This window comes from Otolemur garnettii, unplaced genomic scaffold (assembly GCF_000181295.1).
Source record: "Otolemur garnettii isolate 467f Iridium unplaced genomic scaffold, OtoGar3 scaffold00045, whole genome shotgun sequence".
Lineage (NCBI taxonomy): Eukaryota > Metazoa > Chordata > Mammalia > Primates > Galagidae > Otolemur > Otolemur garnettii.
In genome coordinates this window covers 8,956,474-8,967,865 of record NW_003852440.1, presented here as the reverse complement: position 1 = coordinate 8,967,865, position 11,392 = coordinate 8,956,474, and the positions used below count along the sequence as shown (strand labels likewise).

General features: G+C 44.2%; 1 protein-coding gene across 1 annotated transcript; it reads left to right on the top strand.

Annotated features, from left to right (window-relative positions):
• RHOU (ras homolog family member U) lies at positions 1-10,611 on the top strand. Its single transcript, XM_003790988.3, has 3 exons — positions 1-512; positions 2,093-2,151; positions 7,281-10,611. Exons 1-3 carry the CDS (start codon positions 251-253, stop codon positions 7,734-7,736), a joined length of 777 nt encoding a protein of 258 aa, XP_003791036.1. The 5' UTR covers positions 1-250; the 3' UTR covers positions 7,737-10,611.
• The last annotated feature ends 781 nt before the right edge of the window (positions 10,612-11,392 follow it).

The window sequence follows — 11,392 nt, the reverse complement described above, 5'->3', positions numbered from 1 at the left end:
GTTCGGGATCCGCGGCTTTCGGGCCGCAGTCCTGCACTCGCTCGGGGCACAGCCGGCCAGCGCCGCTGCAGCGCGGAGCCGCGACCCTCCCCGGCAGCCTTTGTCTGCGAGGCGTGCGGCCCGGAACCGCAGCGCTCGGGGCCGGGAACGCGCCCGCTGTGGTGGGTGACAGCTCCTCCCTCCCGCAACCCTCCGCGGCAGAGGGGCGGTCGGGCAGGGCCCTGCTCCCCAGGGCCGCGCGCGCGGACCAATGCCCCCGCAGCAGGGGGACCCTGCGTTCCTCGGCCGCTGCGAGGCGCCTCCCGTGCCGCCGCGTCGGGAGCGCGGGGGACGCGGGGGTCGCGGGTCCGTGGAGCCGGGGGGTAGGGGGCGCGCGGGCGGTGCCGAGGGGCGCGGCGTCAAGTGCGTGCTGGTCGGCGACGGCGCGGTGGGCAAGACGAGCCTCGTGGTGAGCTACACCACCAACGGCTACCCCACCGAGTACATCCCCACCGCCTTCGACAACTTCTCGGGTGAGCCGGGGCCCGGGGTGGGAGTCCGGGGGTCTGGGGGCGCGTGGCCGCTGTCTGCTGCGAGGAGGGCGAGCGGCGCGAGGGTCGCGGGGCCCCCCGGCGGCTGCCGGGCCCTGTGCCCAACCCGGCAGAGAAGCCGGACAAGTGGGGGTGCGGGACGTCCCCCGAGCCCACCCAGAGGGATGGGAAGCGCCCAAACCCGAACGTGGGGAGGGGCAGGAGCGGCAGTTAAAGAAAAGATCTCGAGGTGTGGTCACAAGATAAGCAGGAGTCAAACAGGTGGAGTTGAGGTTGCCTGGTCAGTTTGCAGCCGAGAGAAGTTTGGTCAGGGCGACGTAACCGGCGCCGCTGCGGAGCTGCGATCGGAAGGTGACTCGCTGGTGCTTTGACCTGTGCCCCTGCGTGTTAGTCCAACCTTTTCTATCAGGTGGCTCAGCTCATAAGGGGCGTCTCCACTTTAAAGAGCCGCGGAGATTACTTGATTTTGTGAAAATAGGCTTAGGTTTGATTAAACACCATTTCTTTCTTTTTTTCTAAGTCCTACCGCCTCCCCTGTCCTGGCCTTTCTGTTTGGCTGTTTCTGGTTGTATCTTTTCCGTATCTCTTTAAGCTGCTTAAAGTTCTTAAGTGTGTATGTTTGTGTGTAGGGGTGCTGTGTCATTTGGTTTGGTAGATTCAAAGACAGGGATGAATCCTTTATCTTGATTTTTCATGTCTTTTTGAAATTTAAGAGAAAGTTAAAATTCACAAACGCCAGTGTGAAACATTTACTGTATTGCTTTTTAAAATATTTGTTTCTCTGACCTTTCTTTTATCTCAGGTACCCTAGATAAAAAGGTGCCGTGCCAGTGGGTTTCCATCTCAGGGACTGTTTCTTTTATCACCGCCACCCCCAGCTGTCTAGTATAAACAATTAGAAAGTTGTACAGAAGAGACAACGCCGAGTGCTTAAATAAAATAGAAACTTCCACAGCTTGTCCTGCCTTAGACCTCACCCCTCCCTGAGAAACCAAATCCCAGTGGGCACAGATTTCTTTCCTTTCCTTGTCTTTTTAAATCCTCTCTTTGAACTGACAGAGAGAGATAAGGAGTGCTCTCTTTTTAAAACAGGATCATGTGGGCAGCCTGTGTTTGCACATGCTCTCCAAACAAACTAGAATTTTATGATAAATGCTGAAGTTGGGGACCATTTCCCAAGGGAAAACAGAATCATTTGTGAGGTTTTCCACTGATTTAACACTGGTTGGTTCCCACTTACCCGCCAGTGTTGTTTTTAGGTCCTTTGAAACAAGTGTGACAGGAAGATAAATCTTCAGGGCTGGGAGAAAAGCCCAGGCCCTTCTAGGGGGCACCGAGCCCGTCAAAGGACTCAGGGATTTAGTTGCTGCCTCTCTCCTGGCAGTGGAGTGAAGGTTTGTATACAGGGCTTCCGCATTTTAGGAAAGTCTTTAATTCATTAGAGGACCTAGAATGGGAGCTGAAGGGGTTAGAGTGAGAATGACAGCTCAAGCTAAAACTATTTGTCTCCTGAAAGAGGTTAAAACACACCTCCTAATTGTCATTTGGTTCTTGTTTTTAAGCTGTAGTGTCTGTGGATGGGCGGCCTGTGAGACTCCAGCTCTGTGACACCGCAGGACAGGTCAGTATCATGTTGCAGCTCAGTGCTGGCAAAGGGAACAGCCTTTTAAAGGTTTCCAAATAACCTTTGAGGAATTTCCAAATGATTCCCTGGGTCATTCTAAAGTAGACCTGCCCCTATTGTTGGCCCCTGGGGGCAGGGGTGGGCCGGGGAGGACAGAGAGGGGAGATACCTTCAAACCAGTGAAACGAGGGTTGGCCTGGTTATGACCAGCAAAGGGAGGAAGCAGGTCAACAGTAGGTCTTACCTTATAGGACTTTCAGATATTACTTTCTCATTTTCATGAAATATTTCAGTTATGCTTTATAATCATTTATCTCAAGGCAAGATAGTGATAACTTATAATCATATATTAAAGGCCAATGGGCTAGATATTTAAGAAATTTTCTCAAGAAAAAGATGTAGCTAATGTGCATAAGCGTTAAAACTTCCTTCCTGAGCTGTGAGTTGACTCAGTAAGACCAGCCCCTCCCTCAAAGCAGAGGCCCATTTGTCAGAGCTGTCCTAAGCTGTAGGGATGGAAGAACTCAGCTTATTCTTTCCAAATTGTGGACGTTTGTTCTTGCCTCACTGGCTGGTCAGGTACTTAGCCAGGAAATGATAAAGAGGGTACAAGTGTTCTTCCCAGAAGCGCTTGCCATCAACTAAACCCTCCTTGGTGGGTGCTCAGGTCCCTGAAATCAGGCTATGCCTTGTGAGCACCCAGGCTGCTTGAGTTTGCCAAAGCAGTAGTAAATGGACTTGTCTTTCCAGTGCTGTCTAGAGCTCAGTGAAGTGCTGGGGGGTACTTTGTAGGTAGGTGAGATTGCCTACTTTACTTTCTGAGGTGACTTCACATCACCATCAGCATTTATGGCATTGATTTTCCAGCATCCCCAGAGCCTCCTTTAAATTAGAGCAGGGGTCCTCAAACTACGGCCAGCTGAGGACATTTATCTGGCCCCCCGGGTGTTTTTACCGCCTCTGCCTGTCCTGCTTAGCAGCTGACTCCTCCGGGGACCTGCAGTCCGGCCTTCCAACGGTCTGAGAGACAGTGAACGGGCCTCCTTTTTAAAAACATTGAGGACGAAGTCCCCTGAATTAGAGCTTTAGTTGCTCATCTATTCTAGGACAGCACATCCAGAATTGAGGACAGGTTTTATTTTTTTAAACCTTACAGTGACAGAAGACTGGGCAACCTTGAAGAGCACCTGTCTGGTAGAGGCCATGGCAGCATGAGTTGTAATAGCCCAGCCCAGGAGCTTTAGTGTAAGCAGAAAAAAATAAGAAAAATCTACTTTTTATTATCTGTACAAAATAAAAATCAAGAACCCGCCTGCATGCCTCTTGCCTGTAATCCTACCTCTTTAAGACCCCTAAGGCAGAGTATCCCTTAAGGCCAGGAGTTCAAGACCAGCCACAGCAACTTAGCAAGACCCTTCCCCCTCATTTTAACAAAATAAATAAGCTGGGCACGGTGTCTGTAGTCTTAGCTATTCTGGGGGCTGAGGTGGGAGGATCTCTTAAACTCAGGAGTTTCCGGTTACAAGTCAACTTTGATGATGCTACTATACTCCAGCTTGGGAGGCAGTGTGAGACCCTGCCTGTAAAAAAGAAAGTAGAAATCAAAGAACACAGCCTTTTCTATTACTTAATCTTTGTGAATGCAAGACTGATATTTCTAATTCAGGCTTCATTGCTTTGTATAAAGTGTTTTGCAACTAGGAGTCAGGTTTTCTGATCTTTGAAATGTGGGCAAAGAAGTATCTTAGTAAATGTAGGCATCCTTGCTGCTAAGAGGCCGAAGATAAGAAAAAAAGACAGGAAGACGTGTGACATCCAGAGCAGGTTTGCCAGGGACCCTTCTGGGGTGGAGCAGCAACTCAGTGTAGCTCCCAGCCTGTGAATAGCACTGCCCACACCAGGCTGCTGGCTAGTATTGGCTCTTCACACAGGACACAGCTTCCTGGGCTGCAGTTTGATGCCTGCTGCCCAGCACAGTGCCTGGCATGTAACTGGGCTTAATTTCGTGGCTTAGGATGGATGAATAAGTGGAGAACCAGGTTGAGTTTGCAAATGTAAGTTGTAGGTCTGCCCCTCAGACTTAGAACTGGACATTAAATGTAGAGGACAAACTGGTTTATAGAAGCTGGTAAAAGAATAGTGACAGGAAGGAAGTGAAAAAGAAGAGAGTCGTAGCTCAGAGACACAGGCTAGGTGTGCCTAGGAGGAAAACCTCCAGGCCGAGTTTTGAAAGAGATATAGATTCTTTCCCAGAAATTCTCTGTAAAAATAACTGAATTATTAAGGAAGGGTTAGATTTTTTTCTTTTAATATAATCTGTTTAAAGATCAAGGAAGTACAGTAATGATTTTAGAAATATATGAAAAAGTTTGTAATTAGTGAAAAAGAAAGGTTTTGGTGCTAAGTTGTTAAGTTTCAGTTTACTTGGAAATTATTCTTCTGGTCTCCCAGTAATTAGTATTTTCAATGAGATGTATTTCTTAACTTTTGGGTACTGATTCATAGAGAATACCCTGCTAAATAATGAATAAGGCAACCATCTAAAAATTCATAGACAACTAATTTCAAAAACTAATTATGAAAAATACACTGCTGGTAAGATAAAGTTACTAACTTGTTAGTATTTGTTTTGACTGCCAGCACAACTGGTCAGGTAGTGGTTCTTCTCTATTCTTATTGGTCCTGATTTGAAAAAGTACCTTTTAAATTTGCTCTGGCACCTGCCATGTTCCTCCTTTAGGCAGTTGTCACGATAGCCTCCAGAATTAAGTGACTCCACTGTCCTCCACTTCAAACAGCAGGAGCATGAATGAGAGCACATGTGGGCCAGAACTTGGGGCAGGAGTGTGGCTTCCCAGAGAAGCTGATGAGCTGGGGACAGAGCATGACTCTACTAGCTGAATAAATCACAAGAAATCACTTCTTGTGCCTTTGGCTTTTCTTATTAGGGAGGGTGGGGGGTAGGTGAGTCTATAAGATGTCAAAGGACGTTTTTAACACTAGACTCATAGTCTTACTCAAGTGCAGATCAGAGGCAGACTATGAACTTGAAATAACGTACATTCAATGTAAGAGAAAGGAATATTGCTGAAATAGGAATAGTTCATTGCGTAATTACCAATAGGAGCTGAAAATTCTTTAGCCTTTTGACTCATTGAGGTACTTGGAAAAACCTTTATAAGAAAAAAATCAGGTTGCAGCTAGACAAGAGGGGTGCTATAATCCAGTCTCTTGTCTCTGTGCAGGGTCTTTGCCATAGACCTGGCAAGCACATGCAGATTGCTTGGACTTAGAACATATTTCCTTGAGAGTGCATTGCAGTTGGTCTCATTGCCTGTGTGTATTGCATTATTTCAGCAAGTACCTAAGTTTCTGGTCAGGCACCTAGCAGGAGGGTTCAATTTTTGTTTTACTTCCCAAGCCCCTTGGGCAAAATAACAAGAGGTCTGAGGAGCCAGCTTTCCAAAGTCCAGGCAGAAGGCCTAATCTTTGAGCTTGCCTTTCTTTTTCTTGGTAAGGCCACCCCAGATTCCAGGACATTGCCAAGGGTGACTGTCTTCCAACAGTGGGGTATACCTACCTGATGGGGCTGTTCATATTGGTCTTGGTTTTGTGTTTGTTCATGTGAGGCCCTCTGAGTACAGAGGGAGCATTTCATAAAAATATCTTCAGAGTTAAGCTTAGTCCACCTGGTTGAGTTTCTGTGCTTATTAATTCATTGCGAAGTTGGCATGAAGAACTAAAGTAGTTCTTTTTTAACTTTTAGAAGTCTCACAAGTGGCAGTGACATTCTGAAATGCTATATTCATGCCTCAGCATTTTAGCAGGTTGACTTTCACAGGATTGGTTGGTTGTTGCCCCATATTTGAAACACAGAGCCTCAAATGAAAGTACATTTAAAGAAAAGAAACATAAGTTTCCTTTATATCTAAAAAAAAAAGCCAAGTATGGAGAATAATGTACATGTTAGTAGAACTTAGTAAGTAAGCAGAGAATGCCAATTGAGTAATGAAAAACATGGATAAAATTTACCTTTTTCTTGTCATTGGGAAATTATTAAAGATTTTATACCTAAGGATGGTTGGCATTCACAGATAGAAAATTTAAATAGGAACCAGATGATGTATATGTTTTCCTACAAAAGTGTTCAGTTAGTTGAATAGGGTGTTGCAGAAGAGCCATAGAATGTGTGATATAAAGAGATGCACAGCAACATCCCCTCACCTGTCACTCCTGGTATGCGGGTGGCTTTCAACAGAAAGGTGGTTGGTTTATTTGTGATCAGTTCTAACTTAATTAGATCCATTTCTCTGTATCTTCAGGGTAGGGTGTCCATGCTTATTCTCTGATTCTTTATCTGTCTAAAGCACTATTTGTGGAGACCTGGGGGCCACAGGTATTGGCAGAGATAAAGAAAAGAGAAAGGAAGGAAGGAAGGAGAAAGAAGATACAGTCAGAATAAGAATGTATTAACCCCTGTCTGCAAGTGACATTGAGAGGTACAAGATTTTGGAGTTGCTGATGACAAGTGGCCTAATCAAGGTCCTCAGCTCCATTTCTGGGTCTTCTCCTGTGTCTGATTAACATTACTCTGAACCAGACGTGCACAGATGTGTGCACGGTGCAGCTGGGATGACACTGGCATCACTTGCTGCTGCTGTGGGGAAGGGGTAGGGCTGAGTCTGCAAAGAGAGGAGCCGCGTTAATAGACTGGTGTCAGACTGGAGGCTTAAAGATTCAGTGCAAATGTGGTCAAATCTTAGAAGAGTAGCTAAGTACCAATAGTTGAGAGGGTGGGAGGTTAGATAAAGTCAATTTTATTTCTAGAACCCACCTACTTGAAATGGCTTTCCTATGATAAATTATAAGTAGCTTGTGAGTATTGACAAACATGTTGAACACATTTGGCAGTGTCAGGGCTGTTGGTGGCCCTGGAGGCAGATGGCTACCAGATCTTTGCCCTAACACCAGCCTCACTTGGGTGAATAGCAGGATTGCTTCTCAGACGCTGGATTTTTGGGACTTCTGTTACCTGCCAGACCTTTTCATGAGAAATGCTAAGGTCTTTTTATTGATAAGAATTGCTTGAAAAGTAATTGCTTGAAAAGTGCTTTGCTTGGTTGCAGGATGAGTTTGACAAGCTGAGGCCTCTTTGCTACACCAACACAGACATCTTCCTGCTGTGCTTTAGTGTTGTCAGCCCCTCATCTTTCCAGAATGTCAGTGAGAAATGGGTGCCGGAGATTCGGTGTCACTGTCCCAAAGCCCCCATCATCCTGGTGGGAACACAGTCGGATCTCAGAGAAGATGTCAAAGTCCTCATTGAGTTGGACAAATGCAGAGAGAAGCCGGTGCCTGAAGAGGCAGCTAAGCTGTGTGCCGAGGAAATCAAAGCTGCCTCCTACATCGAGTGTTCAGCCTTGACTCAAAAAAACCTCAAAGAGGTCTTTGACGCAGCCATCGTGGCTGGCATTCAGTACTCGGACTCTCAGCAACAGCCAAACAAGTCAAAAAGCAGGACTCCGGACAAAGTGAAAAACCTTTCCAAGTCCTGGTGGAAGAAATACTGCTGTTTCATATGATGCTGGCAAGACACTCGGAAAGGCTCTTTTCAAGTGAAATTGATATTAGAAGCTATATTAGCTGAAACGACTCCTTTTACTGTATAGAGCCCATATAGAAAATGTGTGTTTGTATGATAGGTGGAGCTCTCAATTTATGTATTTTTTCTTGCTTTTAATTTTCTTATTGTTTCTTTGAATTTAAGGATAGATACTTACGCAGGATATTTATGAAGTAAGTTAAGAAGTTTTCAACACTCTGGAAATTTAGAGCTTAGAGCTCTTGATTAATTTATATCTAATATGAGGAAGACACCAGGAATCTGGATATGTCACGAATGAAGTTTTCCTACATTATAATGCACAGAAGAACAAAAGGGGGAATGCTGCATTTAACCCTCTCGACTAAGGGCTGTTAATGTACAGTGTGTTACGTACTTGGGTCAACCTTGGTAAGAATAATTCTTAGCTTTGGAACTTCATGCAAACTATACCTTTTTTAAGAACAAAAATCTAAGAAAAAATGAGTGATCTCTGCCTGTGAAACCTCAGACCAATCACTTTTGTCTCTAATACCCAGTTGTTTAAGATTTAAAAGCAGCAACCAAAATATCCCACTGAGTAAATAGCAGAAAATAAATCATATTTATTGTTTTTTTTTTACCTTTAGACCAGCGCATTGACATTGTATGAACATAGCCAGCGTGCCATGCAGAGGAAAGCAAGTATTGGTCAGTAGTTGTGATATTTTCTTCAGGGAGTGATTCATGTCGGAATCAGAATGTGACACTTGCTTTCCATACTATAATGTGTGCATTGAGCTCCTGAACCCCAGGAGGTAAGAGCACCAGGGAGCACCTACCTGAGTTGTTTTTAAACTTCCGTATTCAAGCTGTCCCATCTGCAGGGAAGTAAACACTCTTACAAGCCCAACAGTAAATGTTTATGGGACACAAAATGTACCCTTTTTTCCTTAAGTGAGGCAAAAGTTACTTCATTTGCACACACCTGTGTCCTCACACACACATGTATGTGTGCATGGCTTTACCTGCTGCTGATTCAGGCTTTTAAACTGTTAATGGGAGAAAGTATGGCCCAGAATACAGATATTAGGGAAGCTTGGCTGTTTCTTCTCATTAACACTTTTTTGAACAAACGTCTTTTTGATTTTATTCTAGATACGATTTTGAATATATCTTAATGTATACATTTTTGAGACTATTTTGAAACAAAAAATAAAATGAGCATTTATTGAAACCTGTGAAAACAACCAGTTAAATCCACAGATGGCCTTTGGTGTACTGGCAGCAGAGACCAGCACTGTGTGTCTAGGAGCCGCAGAGGGGTGGCAGGGGTGGGGGGCTATGGGGTCAAGTGTGGCCAGGCAGGGGCATGCTGGGACCACGGCCCCCACAGTGGCTTTTTCCTTATTGTGGAACAGTCAGAAAACCACATTTGTGAAACATATCTTTCAAGGTGGCACTTTTTTAGGTCTGAGAGTAGTTTTTACTATGTGGTAGGTGTGCTCCTGAGGTGACACAGGTGGCCTGAACACTCTGAATTATAAAGTCAAGCTACCAGTGGGGTGGAGCTGAGTCTCCAGATCACTTCAGTAACGAACTAGGGAACTGTAAAGCCAGTGGATAGAAGAGGTTTATCTTTCTTCAGGTTTTGTGTTGTCCTTTTTATAGTTAAAAAAAATACAATTTGTGTTTTTCTATTAAAAAAAAAGATCAGGTTATGCTTTAGGTAGGGGCTTCTTTCATTCCTCTTGGTAAATGAAATGAACAAGTTTCTTTGTTTAACAAAAGTTAATTTTTAAACCACTAAAATACATAGACTGTTATCTATTGATTTTTCCACACGTTGAAATTGATATCAGTCATGGTTTTCTAAAACATTTAGTCACAACTTGAGGGAATAAAATTATTTGTGAAAATGCTTTAACTAGACCTAATTAAATACATCTCATCTTGCTGTACTGGCTTACGTATTTGTAGAAAGCTAAGCGTCCCAGTCGGGGCTTTGCCTGCTCTGGTATGCAGATGTGGAGGGGGGAAGATGAATTATTTAACTGGTAAATAACATTATTTTTACATTAAAGCAAATGGCATGGAGTACAGTGTAAATTAGTTTTTAATATAGAACACAAAACTTGAAAGAAGTTTATGCATGTGACAGTGTTCGGGAATGCACTTGGTCCTCCAAAAGGGGCCTCCAGCACTCTCTGCCTTTAGGCCACTGGTAGGAAGTGGTCAGCACCTGTGTGGCCCAGTTCTGAAAGCTTTGTGCAAGCAGCGTAACTTTAATGGTACAACTTGGATCATTAGTTCTAAAATTCACCTAGATTGACAATTAAATGAAAGTTAAAAAAAAAACCATTGCATTTTATAGAATAGTAAAGATATGATTATACTTGAGATTTTTGTCCATTTTTCTTTGTGAAAATAGGGTGTGGGGCTGAAAAATTTTTATGTGTCTAAGTTAAATATAAAAAGTTGGTTCACCTCAAAGCTGAAGAATTGTTAAACTTGCAGCTTGGTATTGCAGAGATTTCATGAACATTTCACTTCAGATAACGCCTCTGTGGCTGAACTCCTGCGGTCAGACCACCATCCTGATTTTATAAATGCCACCTGCTCCCAAACTGTGTGTTCCTCTTGTTACTGCATATGTGTGAATGGACCTTTCACAACCCTGTTCTCTGCTTGCCAGACTTGAGAGAAACTACCCAGATATCGCCTGAGCCAAACGAGAGCGAGGTCTTCTCTCCAGACTGTGGTAACCAGGTGGTGCCTTACCAAGTTGTGCTTTTCTCATCTGTAAATGATACTGAGCAAATGTTATTTGAAAATGCTATAAATAAGATGGTACGAAATAAATTCTTACCTATGGATATAACTGCTCTTCCCTGTACACCAAAGCATTTTGTAGAAAGTGTATACCCATGTCTTAAAGTGGCACCAGGTGGGAAGCATCTTGGTATGCCCTCAGAGGACTTGTGGAAATGGATCTCTGACCAACTTTTTCTTTTATTTTTTTTGGACAAGTTCTTGCCCAGGCTGGAGTGCAGTGGCAGGATCATAGTTCACTGTAACATCACACTCCTGAGCTATAGCAATCCTCTCACCTTAACCTCCTGAATAGTTAGGACTTACGGGCACATGCCATGATGTTCCTAGTAATTTTTTTTTTTTTTTTTTTTTGTACAGAAGAGGGCATGCTATGTTGCCAGGCTGGTCTCAAACTCCTGGCCCCAAGCAATCCTCCTGCCTTGGTCTCCCAAAGTTCTGGGAGTGAGAACACTGTGCCTAGGCCCTAACCAATATTAAACACTTACACAGTATGGGTTTTTGTGAAATCTGGGGTCACATTCTGTTAACCATTTTCTGATTGCATTCTTGACAGATCATGTGCTGGTGTCCTAGTGTGTCAGAAGGAGCTGGAAGTTCAGCTCAGAGAAGCATTAGTGTGGGATGAAACTAAGACTGGGCTGGGGGTGGTAGCAAGTGCCTGCAGTTCCAGCTACTCAGGAGGCTGAGGCAGGAGGATCACTTGCGCCCAGGAATTTTAGGCTGCTGAGCTATGATTACACCATTGCACTCCAGCCTGGGAGAGCAAGACCCTGCCTCAAAAAATTAAAAAGAAATAATAAAATTTAAAAAAGCAAGAAACTA

Bases quoted from the DNA above. Each gene is read 5' to 3' on its own strand.
- RHOU (XM_003790988.3), top strand. From the start codon at position 251: ATGCCCCCGCAGCAGGGGGACCCTGCGTTCCTCGGCCGCTGCGAGGCG. The intron at 513-2,092 runs GTGAGCCGGGGC...CTTGTTTTTAAG, and splicing joins CGCCTTCGACAACTTCTCGG to CTGTAGTGTCTGTGGATGGG. The intron at 2,152-7,280 runs GTCAGTATCATG...GCTTGGTTGCAG, and splicing joins TCTGTGACACCGCAGGACAG to GATGAGTTTGACAAGCTGAG.